The 23,202-nt window shown below is 34.0% G+C and overlaps 3 protein-coding genes across 4 annotated transcripts in view; 1 reads left to right on the top strand and 2 right to left on the bottom strand.

Annotated features, from left to right (window-relative positions):
* The window catches only part of LOC128996609 (thrombospondin type-1 domain-containing protein 4-like), a 159,919-nt gene extending 151,409 nt beyond the window's left edge, over positions 1 to 8,510 (top strand). For both annotated transcript variants that reach the window (XM_054422013.1, XM_054422012.1), the window contains 5 exons: positions 344 to 502; positions 1,085 to 1,270; positions 2,950 to 3,091; positions 3,684 to 3,764; positions 6,671 to 8,510. In XM_054422013.1, coding sequence (XP_054277988.1) covers positions 344 to 502; positions 1,085 to 1,270; positions 2,950 to 3,091; positions 3,684 to 3,764; positions 6,671 to 6,786 — 684 coding nt within the window. In that variant the 3' untranslated portion in view covers positions 6,787 to 8,510. The remainder of the gene's footprint in view (positions 1 to 343; positions 503 to 1,084; positions 1,271 to 2,949; positions 3,092 to 3,683; positions 3,765 to 6,670) is intronic.
* A 1,661-nt stretch (positions 8,511 to 10,171) lies between these two features.
* On the bottom strand, positions 10,172 to 14,286 carry LOC128997163 (uncharacterized). The gene is made up of 2 exons (XM_054422751.1): positions 12,666 to 14,286; positions 10,172 to 11,003 (listed from the first exon to the last, which is right to left on the bottom strand). The coding sequence occupies exon 1, from the start codon at positions 13,869 to 13,871 to the stop codon at positions 12,711 to 12,713; it is 1,161 nt and encodes a 386-aa protein (XP_054278726.1). The 5' UTR covers positions 13,872 to 14,286; the 3' UTR covers positions 10,172 to 11,003; positions 12,666 to 12,710.
* LOC128997653 (serine-rich adhesin for platelets-like) lies at positions 14,008 to 23,061 on the bottom strand. The gene is made up of 4 exons (XM_054423292.1): positions 23,018 to 23,061; positions 19,398 to 19,486; positions 14,161 to 17,976; positions 14,008 to 14,053 (listed from the first exon to the last, which is right to left on the bottom strand). The coding sequence occupies exons 1-4, from the start codon at positions 23,018 to 23,020 to the stop codon at positions 14,008 to 14,010; spliced, it is 3,954 nt and encodes a 1,317-aa protein (XP_054279267.1). The 5' UTR covers positions 23,021 to 23,061.
* Positions 23,062 to 23,202: the final 141 nt, after the last annotated feature.

The raw sequence follows: 23,202 nt of genomic DNA, 5'->3' as shown, positions 1-23,202 counted from the left end.
TTCTCAAGATTGTCTATTTTCAAGAATGTAAACTGTCTATTTTCCATATTTAACCTGTAATACTGTAATTACATTCTCTGGTAAGGAAAAAGAAACTAGTTTTAAGAATAATCCAAATCTTTACCATACTCAGGTTGCAGTAATTAGTTTGACGAGAACTAAACTCAGTCATATTTGGTAAAAGTTTGTGAAAAAAAAACAGTTGGCAGGATGAGCAAAATCAATATCTTATGTAAATCAAAATTTCAGCAATTGTTGGCAGGTTACATCTTCATTTACTAATCAGTGACTTGTTCTAGATTTACTTCTACATCTTTGTGTTATCAGTAAGAATGTGTTCCAGTGTTCCGAGGGGTGTGGGACAGGTGTACAGACCAGAAAGGTGTTCTGTTCTACAGGAGACCCCCACCACTGCCCCGCCGACACACAACCAGACAGTTACAGAGCTTGTAGTAGTGACAAGCTGTGCGGAGGCCAGTGGTATGCGGGGCCGTGGGGGCTGGTATGTATTTGAGTTTCCCAACCTTGTGTACTACATATTAGAGGTTAACTTTTCTCATTTAAGCTGTGAAAACTCACAACAAAGATGTTATATGTATGTTGTCTAGCCTTTGTGTATGGGAGGTTTCTTAGAGGTTAGGTTACCTTGGCTATTTTTGAATGTGATCACATAGAAGTAAGAAACAGAGGGCACACTCAATTGGTGTCTAGCACTAGTACTGGTGTCTAGGAAAAAGTCCAACACCGCCCCACTCGCCGTCATGTACTACAACGCTCACAGTGGAGGAAGACCCTGTGCTATAGGAGTTTCGCAAGGAATTGTCCCATAAGAGAGACACTCTCTCTGTACCTTACTTCTTTGTGAAGCTATAGAGTTCAAATAGCTTATCCGAGTAAGTCTATGGGTTAGTTAGTATTATTACCAAATGAGAAGTATACACGCTCACTATAAAAGATGCTAAACCTAATTCCTCACTCATATTCCAATTCATATTTGAGTTTTATTACCACCATATACGTCCCCATCTCATATTAATTTTTAGTGATAGGTACAATAACATATCATGTGTACTTTGTCCGGCAGTGTACCGTAGGCTGTGGATGGGGCAGACAATCCCGAAGTGTTCTGTGTATCGCCCGCACAACTCCACAAGGTCATTACTCCATCTTGCCGGAGGACAGTTGCGCTGCGGAACAACGTCCTGTCTCGGAACAGCCTTGTCAGACGCAGCCCTGCACAGCTGAGTGGTACACAGCTGACTGGTCCCAGGTGAACTTGCAGTTAGTTAAAACTTCCCAAGACTTTACTTTACGTTCACCGTGGAGTGCCATCTTACAGGTACAGGAGTTGTCGTTCTACTTACATTACTGTAAACATCATTTTACAACAAACATGATGTTTATTGTCATGGAAGTTGTGTCAACTGTGAGACCCTTTGTGCAGATGCTTAAGAAAATTTGACTTACATTTTAAATTTTTTAGAGAAGGACGTGATTGGATTTTAAGTTCAAGATGAGATTCTTTATTTCTCATAAAACTTTGATACGAGATCGAGACGATATTTCTCTTCTGAAACACAACAGGAAATGCACGTTCGACATTTTACCTGATTTTGTAACATTGTTAGATGACTGTTTAAATACAAAAATAATAATAGTAGGCAAGAATATTTACAATCCTTTTTTAACATCAGCATAAAAAATGTATAATAATTGCGCATAAATTATTAAAAATGCTTACAATTAGGAAACATGGTAATATCAGTTAGGATCGAGTTAAACTTATCCTAAAATAAAATAAATCATAAAATTAAAGCAATATTAATTTGTATGAAATAGTTACTTAGCTTTGTTTCTTAAAGCATGCCTCACACGGCTTACACTTAATACAAATTCTCAAATTATAAAATACCTAATAAAAGTAATATTTACATGTAAAGAATTAATTAAATAAGAACGCCTTTGCAAAGGAACGCAACTACAACGCGTTCCTGTATTGCGGGTATTGCATTGACTTTCTGCAGGCGTTTTGATTTTTTTCTTTTAGTCTCGAAAAAATATCGATAAAAAAAATCTCAATCAAAAATATCTTGTCTCGTTTAACGAGACTTAAAAATTTCCAGAAATTTTCCCAAAACTTCGAGACTTGACCATCTTTACGATTTTATAGAATGTTTTTTGATTTAATGAGTAACTTTTTGACTCTGGTGCAAACATTTTTATACGTATTGTAAAAAAGGGTAAAATGTAAGTTTTCAGGTCCTGGTTGTTTTTAGGGCGGCTAGTTGTTGGTGAAACTGTGATTTGAAATGTATAGCTTATTGGCAGTCTGTACTGGACAGTGAACGTGTATTGAGGTAGAGGTGGGGGATCATGAGACGGAAGGTTTCCTGTATGAGGTTAACTAAATCCTAAACCCCCCCCCCAAAAAAAAAAAAAAGATTCGGTACAATCATTCATACTAACTTATGTGTTTCTTACATCAATGACTAAATAGCTTCTTGATCAATGACTAGTAATGTCCTTATGGTTTTGCAATAACTACAGTAGATGTTATGATTTTGATAAAACTTGCTAATTACCCTTTCGACAATTTCTTTTATTTTCATTTTATATAAAATACACTTTACAATAGTAATTAAAAAACTTGAAAAAGACTTAATTTTATTAGGCTATACTCATTACATTTTGTAGCAATGAATAAATTAATTCAAATATCATAGATTTTGAAGTCACAAAGTGATGCTGGTTGCTAGTTATTTGTTATTGTATTTTTAGACGATAATGAATTCATATTTCAGATAAAATTAACTGTTATGAATTTTGTGTTTGTAATCATTGAAGTGAAAAGTTTTGCACAAAATTATGTTTATGAAAGTGAACTTTTTTGCTTTTTTGGGCCGGCTGACAAGAAAAAGTTTAAGATTCTGATGTTTATATTTTGCACAGTGCTCCAGGTCGTGTGACACCGGAGTGCAGAGAAGAGATGTCCGATGTTTAGATGAACATCAGGAGATGTCTGAAAGATGTCCTCAACATCTCAAACCTCCAACGCGGAGATCCTGTAATACTCACAAATGCTCGGCCGCAGGTAGGCAGATGAATGGAGTGAAGTATGAGTGTCGAATAAATTAGGTGTTACAATTGTCACTATGATGTTGGGTCTATTTAAAATTGATTTTACATTTTACATTAGGACAACGTCACTTGTGGTGACACACTTTTCACCCAGGGCTTGGATGTACTTGAGGCACTGGAACTAACCAATCGGACAATAAATGTTCCTCATTCATCACCATTTCTTGACTGTCTTCCCCTAAATTAGTTTAGTTGTGTATTTAGCTATTGCTTTTCTATAGTGGACCTAGGTATTGATACAATTTATATATTAAAATTTATTATCTAAGTTGACTTCCTGTATTCTAAAAAGTAAATAACCCATTTCCAGTAAAAGTGATAAGTTATATAGATGGTGATATAGATTCAAGACTCAACATTGTGTCTGTTATAATATGTTATTCTGAGCTTTGTAATATAGAATATTGAACCAGCACATATCATCTTTAGAAATGTTCAAAATGTGTTGTCTTTAAACGTACCATAGGATCTTTGAGAGGGAGGGAGAGAGAGGATTGTTGTCTTGTGCTGTATTCTTGTTTTGATTTGTTTGTCTGGTGTCACAGGCCCCATTGACCCCGGACTACAGAAGAATACTCTAAGTGATGGTCACAGTCCTGGAGATCAACCTCAACATCAAAACTCAGGCAAGTGTTAAAAGTTAAACCAGATTAGTTAAATTCCTGTTTAAGAAAACCGCCGTCTCAGTAAACCTGCAGACTAAGTGAATTTTAATTTGCCGGATTAGATTTTACTAACATATTCCCAAACATGTCAAGATAAATTCCCTAACATCATATTTAATTACTTAGGTTCGCTGCTAGGGGGGAGAAGAAAAGCAGCAAATGTTGTTGATCAAAATATATCCATAAGCAAACTACTATAGTTCGGCCGCTTAGAAAGCGACCTCCTCCAGCATTGGTTTAGCATTAGCGCGCAGGTCGTTTTCTAAGCGACCAAACTTTAATAGTTTTCTTTCTCTTCATTTGAACAACATGATTTTATATGTACAGTTTTTGGAATTTTCTCCTTAAACTTCAATGATACCTATAGTAGCCTATTGCTTCAATATAGAAAATTGTTTGTTTTTCTGGCTCTGTATGATGGTTTTTATGATAATTAGGCATTTTTATGTGTTAAGGGTAAAAATATGAAAAAACCTAATTTTTTTAATTTTTAAACCCTCCATAACACCCCAACGTTATGTAAAATTTCACCATAATCAGACCAAAACTACTCGAGTTTTTATGTTGATATTTGTCAGTATGATATAATCCGTTGATTTATCACTTTGTGATATATCATTGTTTTAGCAAATGATTGTATGCTTTACTAGCCAATTCCTCTATTAAGGAAAATGGTTTTACGGTCCTAATCGTTACTTAGTAATACAAAGACATTGTCTAACATAATTAATTATGGTAATTTGTAAATATTATTGTTTACCATGATATTTTTATGGTTTGAATATCTAAATATTGTTAGTATAAATAAAATAAAGACTTTGAGGGCTAATCCTTGAGAAGATATATCATTGTGACCCTTGGTTAGAATATATTATTCATAAAATAAAATAAAATAATTACCTTATCCAACCACAGTTGTTCATATGACGACTAGTTTCGTTCCTAAGAACTTCTTATCTATAGAATTAACTGTCACGACTGTCCAAAGTACTACTTCGGCCAAATTGTAAGATCTTTCAAACAAATATTTAAAGAACATACCTACCTAAAAGATCACAACATCAGCAATCCAGTATCCGAACATTTAATATCAGAACTGCACAACGCACAACTTTATCTATTGATAAGAACATGGAAAATAGTTGCTTGAAGTATAACAAAAGGTTTCAAGCTTGATGTCAAAAAAATTCACCATCTACAAAGCTAAAAAACTCAACCCATGTAACATTTTAATGATCAGACCTCTTTCCAGTCAAATATTATATTTAATATATATATATTGACAAGTTACAAAAATCAAAGAAAGTATAAAATAAGAAGAACAAAACAAATTGAAATACAGATGGCACTGGTAAGGAGAAGAAACATCATGATTCAGTAAGTTTTATTTAGTCAGTGGCAGTGGTGAGACAGTGCTGGTAGCCTGTGCATGTACAGTTTTAATCAGTTTATAATTTTTATTGCATTTTAATTATTTTTCAAAATGGCAAGTTATAATTATTGTGACTGTGACAGTACTTTAAAGAATCTATTGACATACCAAAATACGTTGATGATGTGGTTGCATACTAATGACCTGATGACAAAGTTCTAAGGAACGAAACTAGTCCTCATAAGAACAACTGTGGTTGGATAAGGTAATAATTTCATTTTATCAATAATAATCTTTGAGGATATTCATTGTACATGAGTTATATATATGAATAAAATCACAATTTTGTGTCTTCACATTGTGTAGAATGATGAAGTTTTTCAGAGAGAAAAAAATTATTTGGGGCAGTTCCAAAAATAATTTATAACTTTTTTCTTGATATATTTTTTTTGCTTTTATGGTATTGTTATTGTATGTAGAAAGAAGACTTTGTGTTAGTACAACTCTAAGCTATATGATATTTATAGATATATTAAATTTATTGTATGACTGGCGCTAATTTCCATCTCATCAGTTACAAAAGCGCCGGTCACACAGTTGCAGTAGCACCGGTTACAATTAGTAGTGCCGGTTGCTTGATTATTTGACGGGCGCAAATTACAAACCTTGCTACCGGTTACACTTAACAATTCTTTTGTTTCAAAAATGATTTAGGCGCACTTGTGAGGCATAATAAGCTAATAAATAAATTTCCTTTCTCCCTAGAATCCTTGACATAATGTAAAACACTTAGCTATACTTGATTAAGAAAAAGAAAAATATCCTGTAAAACAACCAATACATTGGCTACACCAACAGAACATTGTTTTCAACGATTTAAAGAATATAACACAAGTCATCATAAAACCCCCCAGATCAATATTGGTACTGGTAGTCAAACACCTAAAACAAAATCCAACCCACACAATAACTTTTCCCAATTCTCTCAGGATTCTGATCCACCCACTCAAATCCATTACCCAAATGTACAAGAAAGCTATAAAATATACACACATGTAAATATAGATGTTTAAAAGCCCTTAAACATCTTGAAAAAAAAATAGGAGAATAGACCAGCTCTACCATTTTCACATTAATATACAACATTGAAACTAACCAAACTAGAAACACAGCGATAAACCGACAACACTATAGAAATCGAAGCACCCGCTCTACCATACCAAGCTCAACTGACAAATGGTCCTTGTTCATGGAAGAAGAAAGTCCTCCCGTCGTGACACTGCAGACACGTTGTCTTGTGGTCCAATCAACCATGTAACAATGCTGGTGACCAAGAATTTGTAAATATAGACTATAAACTAGTGATAAGAAGATAAATTAAGAAGACCCCTGAAGATGCCACTCTAGCTGCTGGATTGCATGAAACCAACATCATACACACTACAAAACACAGGCAACAACAAAAAAGGTATCTAATTAAAATGCTATGTTTTAGACGATCCAGAATGTAAAGATCAATACCACAACTGTCACCTAGTAGTACAAGCGAGGTTATGTAAGTACAAGTACTACAGAACTTCTTGCTGCCAGTCTTGCCACAACAAGCTGTAATTTGGGTTACCAACACAACGGAAGCTTCATTACCACGATGCCACTTCAGTGTTGAGCTCGTATCAGTTCACACGCCAAACTCATCATCATGTGTAGAATTGGCACCATTTGTATGACTTTGCTGGTACGCCATACGAAATGAGACTATTTCATTTTAAAACTTTCCTGATTGTTGATAGTTGATTTATGGCAGTTTTAAGTACTGTATTTATTTATGTACAGATTTGTTGTTAAGATTCTTGATCGGAACAAAAATATCTTTCTGCACAACAGATATTATTAGTTGTTCTCTGATATATTTATGAGGTGGTATTTATATACAGTCTTGATAATCTGACCTTCAGTTCTTCCATCCCTTCATGAGGAAAATGAAGTACCAAAGAATCAAGTTCTGTGCCTAACAGGGCGAATGTATAAACTCACCACATATTTCATGTATATTAATTAACTTGAAATACTAAATGTTTCTAAAGACCTGCCCTCTGATTAAACTTTGAAATAGCAAGTATATCAATGCATGGTAAAACATTGAAAATTTCAAAGTGATTCTATTTGAACTTAGCCTTTTTTAAACCCACGAATAATTAAATTACCAAGAGGAGACTGAACAAACGTAGTTTCTCTTTGTTTTTTATGTCTGAATACGCAGTTTTCCCACATAACTCTGGGGGTAGGATTTTTTTTGGTTTTTTTTGTCAGTTTAGATTTTTTCCCATCCAGGCAAGCCTGCTAAACCCCACAAAATCCTGAGAATCTTGTTTTAGTTTGTTTATAACATGAAAATTAATGGAAAAATATGTAAAAACAAATAAAACCCCCAGACCCCATCAATAATCAAATTTTCTAAATGGAAACTGATGTTGGTTTCTATTAAAAAATTACAGATAGTAAGATATATTGTCAATCCTGCCTTGAAAGTTTATCATTACCGTACATCATAAAAGTAACTTGTTAAAAAAATTCAAAATTACTTCACTTTCTAATGGCAATCTTGTATCAACCAATACAAAAAAAAATAATTAAAAATAATTATATGTAAAAATTAAACAAAGCAAACACCAAGAAGGGCATCATGTAACTTTAAGGACTGATGTATTTTATTCAAAACTCTGCCATGAATAAATGTCTCTAAACAGCTAAGATATTGAATTTATACAGAAATTTTGTACATTTATATTTCAATTTTGTTTGTGTATGTAGGATTCTATTTATTGTTAATATGTACATTGTTGTAATTGTATTGTCGATTGCTAATTGTCAAGTAGTATATAAGAAATAAACAAGAAGTATTATTAGATGTAACAGTAGTTCAGTAAAGAAATGAAACACTGCAGATTGTGATTCTCTGTTAGTTAAGTGGTGAGTATTCAAGCATCAAAACCATTAACTTAATGTGTAAATATTACGTAATCAAGCATCTGAGATGTAGATTGTTTCCTCATCAGTTGATAAAATTTTAAAGTTTACCAACTTTGTGTGTTTAATTTTTGTAAAATAAAATACTGGAGCTATTTAGTGTTAGATGAAAGTTATTCTTCCAGATAGGTGGGCTACCAGAATTCTGCTCTGTAAAAAAAATATTCTTGTGGATTTTTGCAAAGTTCTTACAAAGGCGCAGCCCATGTTTTTCCTGTTATTTATATATATATATAAGTATTCTAACTGTATATTTCCTATATGTATATGTCTTTCAAAATAGTTCTTCTCTTTGAATAAACTGTCGGTAAGCGCAAATGTTTCTTAGAGCCTTTTTCTACTCTTGGTCTTGCAGATGACATCATTGAATTGACAAAAAAACCACTACAACTAAAAATGCTTGAAGATTTATTGTTGGATTTGAAACATCATCCAGTACTATTTCTGTTAGCTCAACAACTAAGTCAAGATCTTTTTGTACAAGCTACAGTTTAAATAGTTATTTGTGTAACTAGTGGGCAAAGTGGCACTTTTGCTGCACACAAGAGCAGGTGAGTGCGGAATGATCTCGAGTGCAGCAAAGGCCTTTTGCACTTGTGTTACACATTATATTTTTTCTACAGTCACTATAAAGCATATAAATAATTAGTCTTTCAAACACTTTAAAACACGTTTTTAGGTTCAGCTGGCAACACAAATGGTGTCCTAGAGAAAGTAGTACCCGCGGTCCGTATCACTCCGCTATTTTTCCTCGGCAAGAAATGTGCTCCGCATTTTGAGAATATACTTCCGTATGTTTTTGTAATTTGAAGTGGTTTCCGCGCCTATTTCCGCGCGTACACGGATTAAGTTACGTGCATAATAGAACCACGCTGCCGTACAAATCATTATATATTTCTACCAACTAAAGGACTAAAAATCACTAGTCAGAACCTCAAGAGAGGTTATGTTTTTGTTTATAACCACTCATTGCCACGCAAATACAAGTATAATCAGCTGATTGGTGTCCGGCAAAACTCATTGCAGAACAGTAGTACGCAATGAAACCCCATTTGAATAAGCTGGCGGCAAACAGCTGTTTTCTGGACTAAATCCTTGCGTGGGAAGTTCGTCAAAATAATGTAGTGTGGCGTAAAATATATAACAGATCTGTGCAGTTTTTTTTTTTGTTAGGTTAGTTTAGAACATGTATGACAAAAAATATCGTAGGCCTACTAACATCAATCGTCAAAAATGTGTTTACCTTACTCGTCTGGTAAACACCAATTTTCCAGACTAGTAACATATAATTTAATATTTCATCAATACGTACTGGAAGACGCTATTTTCGATAACAGGTGATCAAAGAAAGTGTAAATCAAAATAAAAAGGTTACTTTAACCTGTCGAAAAAAAGGTCCTTTTTAAAAGGTCTTGTAAAGGTAACATATAAAGTGGCCTAAAAAACAACTGCAACATGAAAAGAAAGTGTGTTTCCCAATCTCTTTTTTTAAACAAACTGATTTTCCCTTGCTCTCGTAAGTTTTCTTTTTATTGCCCACTATGCATGCTAATGTTGTTTGCAAATTATTTCTATTATTGAATTAGCTGCTTTTGAAGTAAAGCTAAATAGATGTTAATTCTCCTTCAACTCACATTGCTCATAACCAGCATAATATACACGACACACATGCGTTGATTTTTATGATAGAAAATGTTATTCTTACACATTATATGTACACTGAATGGTTAGGGATGAAAAATTAATCACAATTACGGTAAAATCTTTTTTATTAAATAAATTAACAAATATCCTTTAGTGGACCTGTACATTTAAGAACACTTCAATATTAAAATCCACTCATCAAAAACATTAAACTTTAATCAAGCTCTTGATATAAAACAGTAAAACTATTAAAAAAAAAAAAATAAACTTACTAACAAAAAACAATTTTGTAATATGATCAAAGTTACATACTAAAATTCTGTCAATCAGGAAAATTCAACTTAAACTAGTCTGATGCTCAGATCAACGTAACAATTTTTAAAGGGGATATAACTAATTTGTTTATAATTAACAGTTAAAACCACATTATAATACTGTTTATTTATACAACTGCAGCAATTTTACATTTGGGAGCTCGCACACTTAATACTTGAACACATTGATTACTTAAACCAGCTTGAATTTTGTATGCTACTAAAGATTGTGTGTTCGTTTTATTTAGCGACCAATAAGGATGGTTTGAAACTAAAGCAAAAAAACAATCGACTTTTAGGATCAGCTGATCTTGTGTACAGTAAATAAGGAACATGCCAAAGAACAAATTCTATTCACTAGATTTCCTGGACAGATCTTTTTACAAAGGCTTACGCTACAATGTGCTAACAATCAAGTGGTACTCTATCAAAGGCATTCAAAATTAAAATAAACTGCTTTCAAACATCAATTTAAAAAAAAGAATATGCATTTTCCAACGAAACTATCTTCATAATGCTAAGGCTAAAACTTTAACAGAACAATTACATTCATTAGATTGGCTTACTAGAATAACGATACAAATCTAAAACTTAATTCAACAAATATTTGTCGTTAAAAACAAAAAAATACTATTTAATTAGTGGTATGTACAAAGTATGTTCACAGTTCATTTACAAAATAATACAATATTCTATTTGCTTACAATATTGACATAAACTTAAGCTTAGTAGCCTACGTAACGAGTATTATACGTAACATAGAAATCAGGTACGGGTCCAACTGTTTCCTTAGCTCCATCGTTGAACAGTCGTGATGAAGCTTGGAGAAAGACAGCCACAAAACTGCAACATACATATCAATAGTATATTAATCTGCAAGGACGGAAAGTAAGTTTTTATAGTATACAAGTGTGTATGATGTTCCTACCTGAGACTTGCCGATCACGGAATTTAATTCAAATACCTTTAACATCTTTCCAGGTGATAACGTTGCAACATGACCAGGTCACTTAACTCACAGGAGCAATCACAACTCTGTTTAATACAAACTTTCAAACACAAAATTTTAAACTTTTTTAGGTAAAATTTAAAGGATCCCCAATATTTGTTGTAATAATGCAATGCACCTGTCCAACCTATTGTGTAGCTTTGCTTAGTTAAAGCCTACTGCATTAACTCATATTAGGGCTTAAAAACATGCAACTGTTCAGTGATTTATAGATTTACTACATAATTTTTAAAAATCCAGATGATTTTACTGAGCCCTTTCTATAAACAATGACTTTTGAGTCTACAAAGAGTACAGATAGTAGTTCTTGCCATGTAGTTTGGCAAAAAATAATTTAAAAACTTAATACCGGTAAATCTAGTTGGTGCTATGCAATCAAGATTTAACCGTCCCATTATTTATAATAGATAGCCTTATTCCCCCCGAGAGGTATTCTTGCCTGGAGCTTAGGTGTTTCACATAAATGTGTTACCACATTGCAAATTATTAATATATCACTAACTTTATTTTACAATAAAAAATTCAAAGCCTGAAATGTACACCTTCAGTCATTAAATGTTACTGAAACTTAAGTGGAAGGAAGGGGGAAAAGGCTAACTCAAAATTCTAGGAAAAGGCCCCCTCCGAGCCCAAACTCCATCCTGGAGCCACTCCTGGCTATTCTACTTATTGAAAGAAACTAACTTGCTCACTGTCTATTTACAATCACATATGGTTTATAACTAATTAAATCATGTGAATGATTGTTTTTATATCTTAAAACATTTTCTGTAAACAAAGTTAATAATAAAGTTTAACAACTATTAATCAATTATATTTTCTTTCTTTAGGCCTATTTAAAACTACTCATTCCCATTTTCATACAAGTCCACAAGATAAAATTGTACCTACATCAATAAAAATTATTACAGTATTCTAAAAAGAATGTTTACCATGGGAAATTAATGTTTATTATTATTTTTTTTTTTGCGGAAGTAGACAAAGATTTGTTATTGTTTTGTCAAGTGTTTTAATTTTCAACAACCAAAATAAGTACTTACTTTAAATTGAAGGCATAACCTAATAAGTGCTATGGGTTTGTAATGTTCCTAACTTACAATGTTGGTTTTATTTAAGAAAATAATTAGTTTTTGTAGTGTAGTAGCAAAAAGTAACTCGATAAATCTCACACTTCAAACATGGTCTCAAATATGTAATGATTTGCTTTCTACTCTTGTTATGAAATGAAATATACTATTGTTTCATTGTTATTCATCTAGATATATATTTTTGTTAAGCATTTATAACAGAGTTTTTAGCCAACCTCCACAATTTACAGTCCTTTTCCTAGCTTTAAATAATATGTTAGTTTTAATATAATAAATAATTAAAAGATCCTGTTTTCTGGACTGCTGGATTAGTGAAAATGATCTTTTGATAAGCAACAGGTTCGTGGATTATTTTAAAAACAAGAAAAATTTATGAGTAAAATAAAAATATATGAAAAGTTTACTAACCTTAGTTGAAAAACTTCAACTTCATAGATGATTTTGGTACAGTAATTAGTGTTTCCTCGTCAGATTTTTCAAAAATTCATCGTCCAAATTTCCAATACTTGGTGGAAGTTGTGTAGGTTTGTTGGTCTGAAAGGATCCCATTCCACTCCCACTGGGAGGAACTGAACAAACGGGGGTGGACTGAACTGGAATTTGGGGAACTGAGCAAACGGGGGTAGACTGAACTGGATTTTGGGGAACTGAATCAACGGGAGTGGACTGAACTGGAATTTGGGAAACTGAGCAAACGGGGGTGGACTGAACTGGATTTTGAGGGACTGAACAATCGGGGGTGGACTGAACGGGATTTTGAGGGACTGAACAATCGGGGGTGGACTGAGCGGGATTTTTTTCTGTTTGGTTTAATACAGATGAATCAGCATGGTTATCTCTTTCTGTTGAAGTTGAACTTGCTGTCATTTCAGTATTTGGTTGTATCCTTAGAGTGGTACCAACTTCCCTTGGCTCTGTGTCATATTTCTTCAATAAATTTTCTATGAAGCAGAAGTTTGTAAGAAAATTTGTATCATTTTCCGTGTCAAAATATGCTAAGATCTCTGGCTGTTTACAGCCGTGTTTTTCCAGCATAGTTTTGATTATGCTCCTTATTTTGAACCGGTAGGCACTGGTTATAGGATCGATAGTTTCGAGTTTTTGAACTATTCTACAATACACCGCAGTAAGCAATGCCTTGAGGTTATCACTATCAATCCTATTTACAATTGTCATGAATAAAGGGACAAAACTCTGAGCCCGGATTTTGATCATATCGGCAAATTCTTTTTCAGCTCGATGTTTTTCACTGACAACAGTTTCTGAAGATAGTAACTGATTGATTTTCTTAAAGCGTTCTTCTTTCATGACGTCATAACTAATTAATAAGTATAAATCGTATGCGATTTTAGGGATTTTAAAATTAACAACGTCAGTGAACAGCTTATCACATAGAGTAAAAAATAGTTTTTGTACATTTTCAGACGAATCTGGCATTGTAACTACAGTTGCAGGGGTTTGACTTGATGCTTCACTGCTTTCAACTCTTGATGTACCCACTTCAGAAGGTAGGTTATGTGACCTAGGAACTTGAATACGAATAAAATTCCTACTTTCCGTGTTGCAAACAGCTCTTTTGCTATTCTCTAGGTTCATACCTGATACTGTGGGCATTACTGCATTTACAGGCTTTATTAGTGCTATTGGTATAACTGGCACCAATAGGCCTACTGTGGGTTTTGATTTGTTTGAATAATTTTTATTGACTGAATGAGGTGTTTGTGGGGTTTTTTGATTTGGCCCAAATGGTCTAAGAGGGTTGGCTTGTCTGGGCTGGGCTTGTTGATTTATATCCCCTGAAAATTTCTTGTCCTTTTTATTTTCTGATTTTTTGCTTTCTGATTGAGGACTATTTTCTATGGTAGGCCTATTTGAAGTAGGTGTGTTTTTGTTTTTAGCAGACCTCTTGCAACTGGAATTTGAATTTTTAATGCGAAAACTTGCTTTTGCCAGCAACTGGCAACCTAGCAGTTTTTTCGCTTTTCCCTTTTGCTTATCAGGTTTGCTTTGAACTTGAGAAAGATTTTCTGTGGTAACTCTGTTTGAATTAGGAGTATTGTTAACAGGTTTGTCGTTGCTGGAGTTCAAATCTTTTGAGGTCATTTGAGAATTATTTGTATGAATATTTTCACCAAAACTGGGATTTGCAGTACCATTGTTTTGAGCTAGGGATAAGACTTCAACAATAGTAGGCATTGGATCAGGAGATGCATTTAAATTACTGTTAGAATTTAACCCAGCAGGTTTAGTCGGTAGGCTACAAACATAATCCTCTCTTCCTGGATGTATTGCCTGTTGATTTGTATTATTTGAATATGAAGTTTCTGTCTGCAATATCTCGGACTCTTTGTTTTGAGCCACAATAACTGGATCCATTGACGTGGGTTTTAGTGCATTTTCAATTTCTGGGTTGGGAATAACGCCTAATTCTAATAAATTCCTCACCCTAATTTTTCCTACACTGTTTGATGCTGGTGGACCAGACTTAGAAGGTGTTGTACCTGTATCACTGCAAGGGATTTCTATGTGATTATCAGCATCTAAATCTCGAGTGTTGGTTTCCTTGTCATGTAGCTGTCCACTTTCAGAATCACTAGAATCTGATAGCACGATTACATCAGTGTAGACAACATTTTCTGGTGTTTTCAAAAATGTTTTGCTGTCCATATTTTTCTCTAGGGTAGGCATATTTGTTAACGATGATGGCACTTCTGGATGTACCAATTGGTTTTCCTTTTCATAGGATTGTTCCTTTGAGGTAACTTTAGTACACAAAACTCCTGTAGTTAATAAACGTTTAGGTTCATTGATAGAGTCAACATGAGCTAAACTTAAATTCTTTACTGTACGAACTGAAGAGTCTGAATCTGCCGTAGAACTAGATTTTGTACTTTCATCACTGCTATCAGAAGAACTATCATCGGATGAACTTGAAGAAGACGAACTTGTAGTGGGAGAAACAGGGGAAGTTTTCTTTGGGGATTTTGAATTATTTTCAACATTATCACCCTGTCTATCACAATTATTTGTCCCAGGTGCGTCTTTTTTAGAAACATTGCAAATTGTATTTGCATTAGATGGTTGTTTTGCAGATAATCGAAACTCTTCACCACAAAGTCTTATTCTGATTCCTTTAGGATTGTTATTTTCTTGGGAAGTTTTACAAACTTCACCATTTCCCCTTGAAGTAAATGGAGTCTGTGGTCTTATGGACCAGTTGTCTTTTTGGTTTATATTTTGGAGGGTGTGATTTTCATTAACAATCTGAGGGATTTTACAGGAAACATTGGTTTGTCTCTCAGCAGTAAGGCCTGAGTCTTGAGTTATGGAATTTTTATTATGTTTTAATGTCAGGTTGTCAGATTTGTTATTTTGAAGTAATGTAGTGTGGGTACTTTTAAGGTGTCCATTGGCTTCAGATTTTTCAGATGGTGTAGAACTATTTTTAAGATTGTTTACAACTTCATCCTGTGATATTATAAGTTTACCCATATAATCTTCTTGAGGAGCTGAGTAAAACGAAACTAACTTTTGTCCACCACATGATACAGATGAGAAACCACAAGAGTTTTCATTGATTTTTTCCCCTTGGGGCTTAGGGACTTGAGATAGGTTCTGATTACTTCTTTCCAAACGACTAGTTTCAGTCCGAACGGCTGGTTGATTGGTAACGTTGATTCCCGTAGCAAAACACAAAGGGTTGTAGCTTGGGTTAGGAATATACCTAAGTGTTCTATTTGGATTGCTCGCTTCAGTCGTAAGTTTGTTGGCTTGAGGAAGATTCTGATTACTCCTTTCCAAACGACTAGTTTCAGTCCGAACGACTGGTTGATTGGCAATGTTGATTCCCGTAGCAAAACACAAAGGGTTGTAGCTTGGGTTAGGAATATTCCTAAGTGTGCTATTTGGATTGCTCGCTTCAGGCATAATGGATCCAGTAGTTGACTTTATTGTACCATACATCCTGATTTGTGGGACTCCTACTGCATTTTGAGGTTGTCCACACAAAGCCGGTGGGTAAATACCTGGGGGAAACCATCCAAGCTTATCCTGTGAAGGTCCCGTCTTTTTAACTGGCACTGATTGGACTTTAAAAGGGTTGCTATCCATCTGAGACATAATATTTCCAAGAACATCACAGGTTGTGGAAGAACTTGATGAAGATTGTTGCTCTTCTAGTGACTTGTTGTCTGTAGACAGTTTCTTCTTATTTGATTTAGAATGTGGTGGTTTAGGCCTACTATTTTGATACAATCTATTATTATCATCAAGTTTGTTTATCTCTCTGTGGTGTGCTTGGCGTATTTTTTTCCCAAACACAGAAGGATTTGTGCTACTAACCGAAGTTGAAGTTGTTATATTAGGTATTTCAGCACTATTTTCACGATTATCCATAAGGCTATCTTTTCTTGTTTCTTGATTAACTGATGATTCAGAACTAATTGTTTCTTTTGCATCACATGATATGCTTTCAAATTTATTGTGTATTTGAGATGTACTTGTGGAAAGTCCATCATTAACTTCAACATCACAAGTGGTCTTGTTTTCATTACCTACTCCAAAATGGGTTTTGTTTGGCTGGTGTTTCAAATTACGCCTTGGTGGATTTGCTTTACTCTTAGTTGATTGCCTCTGTTGTATTTGCTTGTATATTGCGACTGAAGAAGCATTGGACGGCACAAACTTTCTTTTCAACTCCTGAACCTTTGATTGTTTGTTATTCTGAGATTTGATGTCAGCTATGCTAGTCCAGGCATTCGCATTACTCAATGGTTTTATTGGATCTAGAAACCTAAAATTGGTTTGAGATGCACATTTATCAGGTTCAGGGGAGATATTTTCTTGTGTGCTTCCTGCAAGTTCCTCTGATTGTTTAGAGTTCTCAAGCAAGCAAGCATTTTCAGACTCTTCATCATCACTGGAGGACATTAAATGAACACTTCTGTGATTTTTTCTCCTTTTAGTGTCCTTTGATTGAGTGTCTTTTGGTTTTTCTAAGTTACTCAGTGGCAGACTAGATTTTGTTGAATCTTCTTCACTGCTTGAGCTGGTGGACAAAATATGTACCCTTCTGTACCTGGTTGGTTTAGTTTTGATTACAAATACATCTTTATCTGAGTTCTCTGAACTGGAATCCAGGAATCTACTGTTTGACGGATTAAGTTGATCATTCTCAAACAGCTGTTCTTCTAAAAGACAATCTCCTTTATCTTCACTGGGTCTAACCTTGTCAACGATTCCTGAGCAATTAATTAAAGAGTTTAAAGCTTTTTTTAGTTGCTTCCTGTTCATCACCTCATCTTTCGCAACTCTAGATTCTTTATGGGGTTTCTTCTTAGTTGCAGAATCTTGACTTCTGGTATTTTTTACAGAATTTATATCCGACTTTTGTTTCCTCTTGGTATGTTTGTAACTATGATTTTTACTATTTGTATCATCTCTAGATTCATCTGAAGAAGAAAGAATAGATTTTTCTTCCCTTTTTACTTTAGGAACTTTTGGGAAACATTTAATTTCTATCTCATCTTCACTACTGTCACTGCCCAAATAATATGGGAATCGCAGGTAGACTTTATCTTTATCAAAAGTGTTAGGATTCAATCCTCCGTTAGTTGATATTGTAGATAAATTATCTTCATCGTCAGATGAAAGAACTGACAAATCTTCCAACCACTTTTTCCGTTTTCTGGATTGATCCTCCTCTGGTTCATTCGCCATCCTGAAAGTGTTATTGTATTAGTAAACAGTTATTAGAATAAGTACACAAATAATTGCAGACACAATTATACAATAAATGAACCACCAGACTAAAAATTTTTAACTAAATATCTACATTCTAAAATTATTCCAGATAATTGTAAGGTGGTTCCTCAGGTACCGTATAGTCCTTTAGTTTTAAACTGTTACTGACAGAAACAAATAATTTCTGTAGCAGAAATCATGCAGAGTAATAAAATAAACTGTTCTACGATTTAATGGTAACTGTAATATTCACAAACAAGATGTTGGATTAATTATACTTAATTTTTCTCTATAAATGATAAATAATCTTGAAATGAGGTAGGCCTAATGATATTTGTTTGAGGGGTCTAAACAATATCCAAATAGCTTCTGGACTTTGAAAATAATTAATTGGGGACCTCAAAGTGAAAAAGTAAATCGGTCCCGGGTCTAGGTCTTACCATGAGACCTACGGTAAGAGCTTATTCCCTATATGGGAAATTCGCTAAAACTGTGGCAAAAGTAAGTAGATGCAGCAATTTCTAACTTTCTGTGCTATAATCAGTGCAAGAAAGGCCACTTTAACAAAAGAATGTAGGAAAAAGATATTTTGGTTTTATCCTTCCAAACATATGTTGGGAAATAACAATTCCTCTACGAAGGTCCATCATTTTAGTAACCATTTTGAATCAGTATTTGACAATAAAAGTAAGAATTAATCCCTCTAAATTTATTCCTATGCTTGTAATTTAAAATGGACTAATGGGCTAGGATGAATGTGTCATTATTGCATCCTAATGCTATTTCTTGACTGACGACATCTGAACCCAAATATTCAAATATAACTTAAAACTATAGTTGTCTCTTAGGCCTAATAACCCTGGACTTTCTCATTTGAGAGAGCTATCCAAGGCCAATTGGAGTAGTTTTTCCCCTGGACGAAATTGAACATATGTTATAAAATTCATAACTAAGAGAAAGCCATAAAACTAAAATATTTTTTTAAGAAATGAGGGGGTTGAGTCAATAAAAATGACAGGGCATTATAGAGTGAAATCTCCATTAACACTTAAAGTGCCGTTGACATGTTTGAACATGAAAATTGCATTTATTTCAATGTTAAGCAATGGCGGGAATTCCCGTCATCAGCACCCAACGTGTTAAAAATTCATTACCATTTTAATCAAATAATTTTACAAATTTACTGGATTCACAAATTAGGCTACTTCCCGCAGGAGGGGGAGACTGAAAAAGATTTTACAGGTTTTAAATTGTATTGTTTGTAGAGGCATTTCCTTAAAAAACAATGTGTTGGGGAAATGAGGAAGAAAGTTGCCTATCTTTATAATAGCTTAAAAATAGTTTTGAACATCCTCCTAACATGCTTTGTGAAGCTTTTCAAACCATGTCAAACATTACCTCTTCAGATGCCGTTTTCTTTCAGTATTTTTGGTCTTGTTCGACGATTCATCAGTAGCATTTGATTTTTCTTTCAAAGCGACATAAATCTGAAACAAAAACAAAATGTTTTATTGCAGTGGTCTAACCTAGAGAGGAGGATGTGTGCCTCAAGCCCCCTTTTGAAATTTTGTAAACATAGGCTATTTTGAGAAGCATATGAAGTATTATTTTCCTGTAAAAAAATCAATAACTTTACATTTTTTATTGGTTGAAGATTAAAACAAAATTTTAGGGTTTTGAAAAAATTACGAAATATGTAGGCCTACCTTTGTTATTAAGTTATAGTTTACCCCAGTACATTCCTAGATTACGGACACAGAAGATTTTACCTTATTGCTGTTAGGTTATGTAGAATTACGTCTAGATCATAAAACTGTATTATTTTTCCCCGTCACTCTTAAAGGAAAATGTGATTTTTTTACTTTTTTAGGTAATGGATGTCATGTTTACATTTGCCATGTTTCACAGATGGAACTGTTTACATTTGCGATGTTTGACGGATAGACTATACAAAGTGCACTCTAGTGGATACCCTATGGATACAACCAACCGGAAAAGTTAAGGCTGTCCCAATTATTAAATTACCTGCCATTTTTAGCTCAACATATTTAAGCCTACCTCACAATATTCAGTTCCCAATGTATAGCCTACCTATACTATTCTTCGGACATTATAAAATTAATATTATATAGTAAAGTTATGGATTTACATACCTTATAAAGTTATGCATTTACATATCTTGTTTATATTTTACAACAAATAACTTATCAGGCCTACTTACATATTACTAAAAGACTCGTGCTAAAAGTACAGCTCTCCCAGATAGGATAGGGGGAATGAAGATGAAACAACGGCTCAGTGCCCTGACTACGTTAATCTTGCCCATCCTCATCAATCCTCATACCAGATAAGTTAAGTGACTGGGCCGTGAAATGTGTGCATTAAGTCTTCATATTATATGAATAATAAATGAAGATGAGATAGAACAAAGTATTCTCAGCAATATGCAATATAGTTAAGCGTGAGAAATGTGGTTAGGAATGTGTTCAATTGTGTAACGTTATTTTTCTGGTCAAACCGTGTAAGTTAAGCATCCATCCTTCTTAAAGAATTCTTGATCTTTCATACTGTAAATTAAGAATTCTCAATCGTTATTCTCAATCTTTGTTACGGTATCGATATGAACATGTTTAGTAATATAATAATATTTTATTTAATGTATTTTGACAATGCGTATACCATGTACAACTTGGTCAATGGCAATAAACATTCTTATTCTTACTCTTATTCATCTGAAGAGACCACTGAGCTAAAATTATAACTGGAGGTAGCACTGCCAAGTGGCAGAAGTCTGTCAAAAGCGTGTCGCTGATTTTGCTAGGTTGGTAGGCCATAGCAGTGGGTTTTCTTATCATAGCAATAACATAGCTTCTTATAACTAGGTTGGTATAGCAGTGAGTTTTCTTGTCATAGCAATAACATGGCTTCTAATGATACACGCCTCGGGCAAACACGGCGGCTGGGGACACGCTTCTTTGACATTCAGTGCTACCTCCAGCTGGAATTATAGCTCAGTGGAAGAGACAAAAGACTAGCAGCCTACAAGGTATTTAGATGGATACATTTCATGCAGCCATCTATTTAGGTATTTAGATGGAGCATTGGATTCATGCAAATTTTTAACTCCTGCTTATCTACCTCCTGAATCCTAGTACCTACCCTAATTTTTAACGCAAATGAATATTTCTAGCTGATCAAATATTATAGCCTAATTTAAGTTATGTAGGGCATCTGTCAATCAACAATGGCGTCAAGCTTTTTTAGCTAAAATAAGTGAAGGTGAAGTGAAGCAAGCTGAGAAATGATGCGAAGATTTAAGAACAGCCCTAACTTATTTTTGATTAAAATAATTGACTAGGCTATAAAAACACTTCTAAAGTGATTCATTAGTCAATAAACTTAAGTTTCCTTTAGAGAACATTTTGTCTTATTACAGGGAAATGGGCTGACTGACCACTTACACCTAGGCCTAGTCCTTATTTAGGCATGTTAGGATGGGAGGTTACTTAGTTCTGTATGTTGATTCGAGGCTGTATTAAGATAAGTGTTAGTGTTTAGAAGTTAGGTTAGATTAGGAAGGTAAAGTTTAGGTTACAATGAACCAAGTTGTTAGTTAATGTTATCTCCAGACTTTAATAATTAAGTTATAATCCTAAGTTATAATTAAAACACTGGGCAAGACACTGGAAAATGCTATTTTAAAAAAATCCAAGATTAGTGACCACTAGCCTAGGCTAAAAACGTAATTTTTATGTTAGGCTTGCCAACAATTTAAGTTGAATCAAGTTTTCACTGAATGAATACATTTTAGTCAACATTTGCAAATAGGAATAACTTAGGCCTAAAACTGACCTTTTGTAACGATAAAGTTGAAAAATAGGCCTATTTGTTGTGTTCTATGGTTAAGCTATAGCCAATCGTCTCCTTTTGACTACTAATTAATTTTTGATGTTATGTTGTTAAATCTTCCATGATTTCTGTGACAATTAAATAAGTTAGGTCTTGTTAACTTAAAAAAGTATTCTATCAAATGCAACTAGAAACAATAATAAATTATCAATTATTACACAATACAAACACAACCTCAATTTCACCACAACACACACACTTACACTAACTAACAACAACAAACCAAACAGAAAACAAAGGATAAAATCAGCTGCTTATATTCAGTGTGTCCACACGACCAAATCCAAAATCTTGTTTTACTTATTCTTTATATGTATGTATTATAGAGATTATCTGCCTACCTACAGAGGGAAAAAAGCCCGTTTTATCACATCCCTAAGAACAAGGCGCATGTTTAAAATTTAACTGACGAATAAGATAACTTAATGTACAAAATTGTATAATGATGTACGGTCTTTCATACTAACTTGAAATATAAACACGGTTCATTTCACCTACATTTAAATTTATGTTTAGGTTTGAACGCCTCAATTAATCCTAAACTTTGTTTCTTCACTAAAAACAGTGACATTGAGTCTCTTTGTTTCCGACAATTATAAAGTTTTACACCAATTTAACTCTGATTAAGTTAAATAGGTTAAATCCAGAGACAATACATAAGACGCATTTAGCCCTGGTTAATTTGATAAAAACGTGACCTAGATATACCGCCGGACATATGGAACATACTTTTAAAATGCACTATGTCAGAGCCTTACAAGTGGAGGACAAGGCAAATTATACTTGATCTAAATGCATTATGCAATAGCAAAGAATAACTGAAACTGAACTTTGGACTTCCACTATACCGTAGATGCACTCTGTGCTCTGTGTGTAGATGTAAGCCTACATCACAGAGAACATTACTTCTCTGTGCCTACATTAAAAAATATTCATACCGGTTGTTGGTGAGAAGAATAAAAAAAATCAATGCCTCTTTTCAAAGTTTAATATTTATTAGAGACGTAAAATTGAAATTAATTCAGAGCGTGATAAGATAATGATTAATTAGTTCCTACGATAGCTTAAACTTAATGTTAATTAATTAATATTTTAAAGTAAGTACTTACCATTCCTTCCTGAGGTAGACTCCGTCGAGACCCAAGTTCACAGCACAAACACAAACAAACTGAAAAGAAAGAGGCCGTGGAGCCGCAATATATAGCCTCAATTCCGCGCATGCGCAGTAACAACTTTCAGCTTCAGTCGCTCTTCAGCCTTCGTCCTACCTAGTCTGAGCTGAGCTGGAACAATG

Source organism: Macrosteles quadrilineatus, unplaced genomic scaffold (assembly GCF_028750875.1).
Source record: "Macrosteles quadrilineatus isolate MER2022 unplaced genomic scaffold, UCM_ALF_1.0 Scaffold_6__1_contigs__length_79288215, whole genome shotgun sequence".
Taxonomy (NCBI): domain Eukaryota; kingdom Metazoa; phylum Arthropoda; class Insecta; order Hemiptera; family Cicadellidae; genus Macrosteles; species Macrosteles quadrilineatus.
Note: the sequence above shows the minus strand (reverse complement) of the source record. Positions and strands in the feature narration are given on the sequence as shown.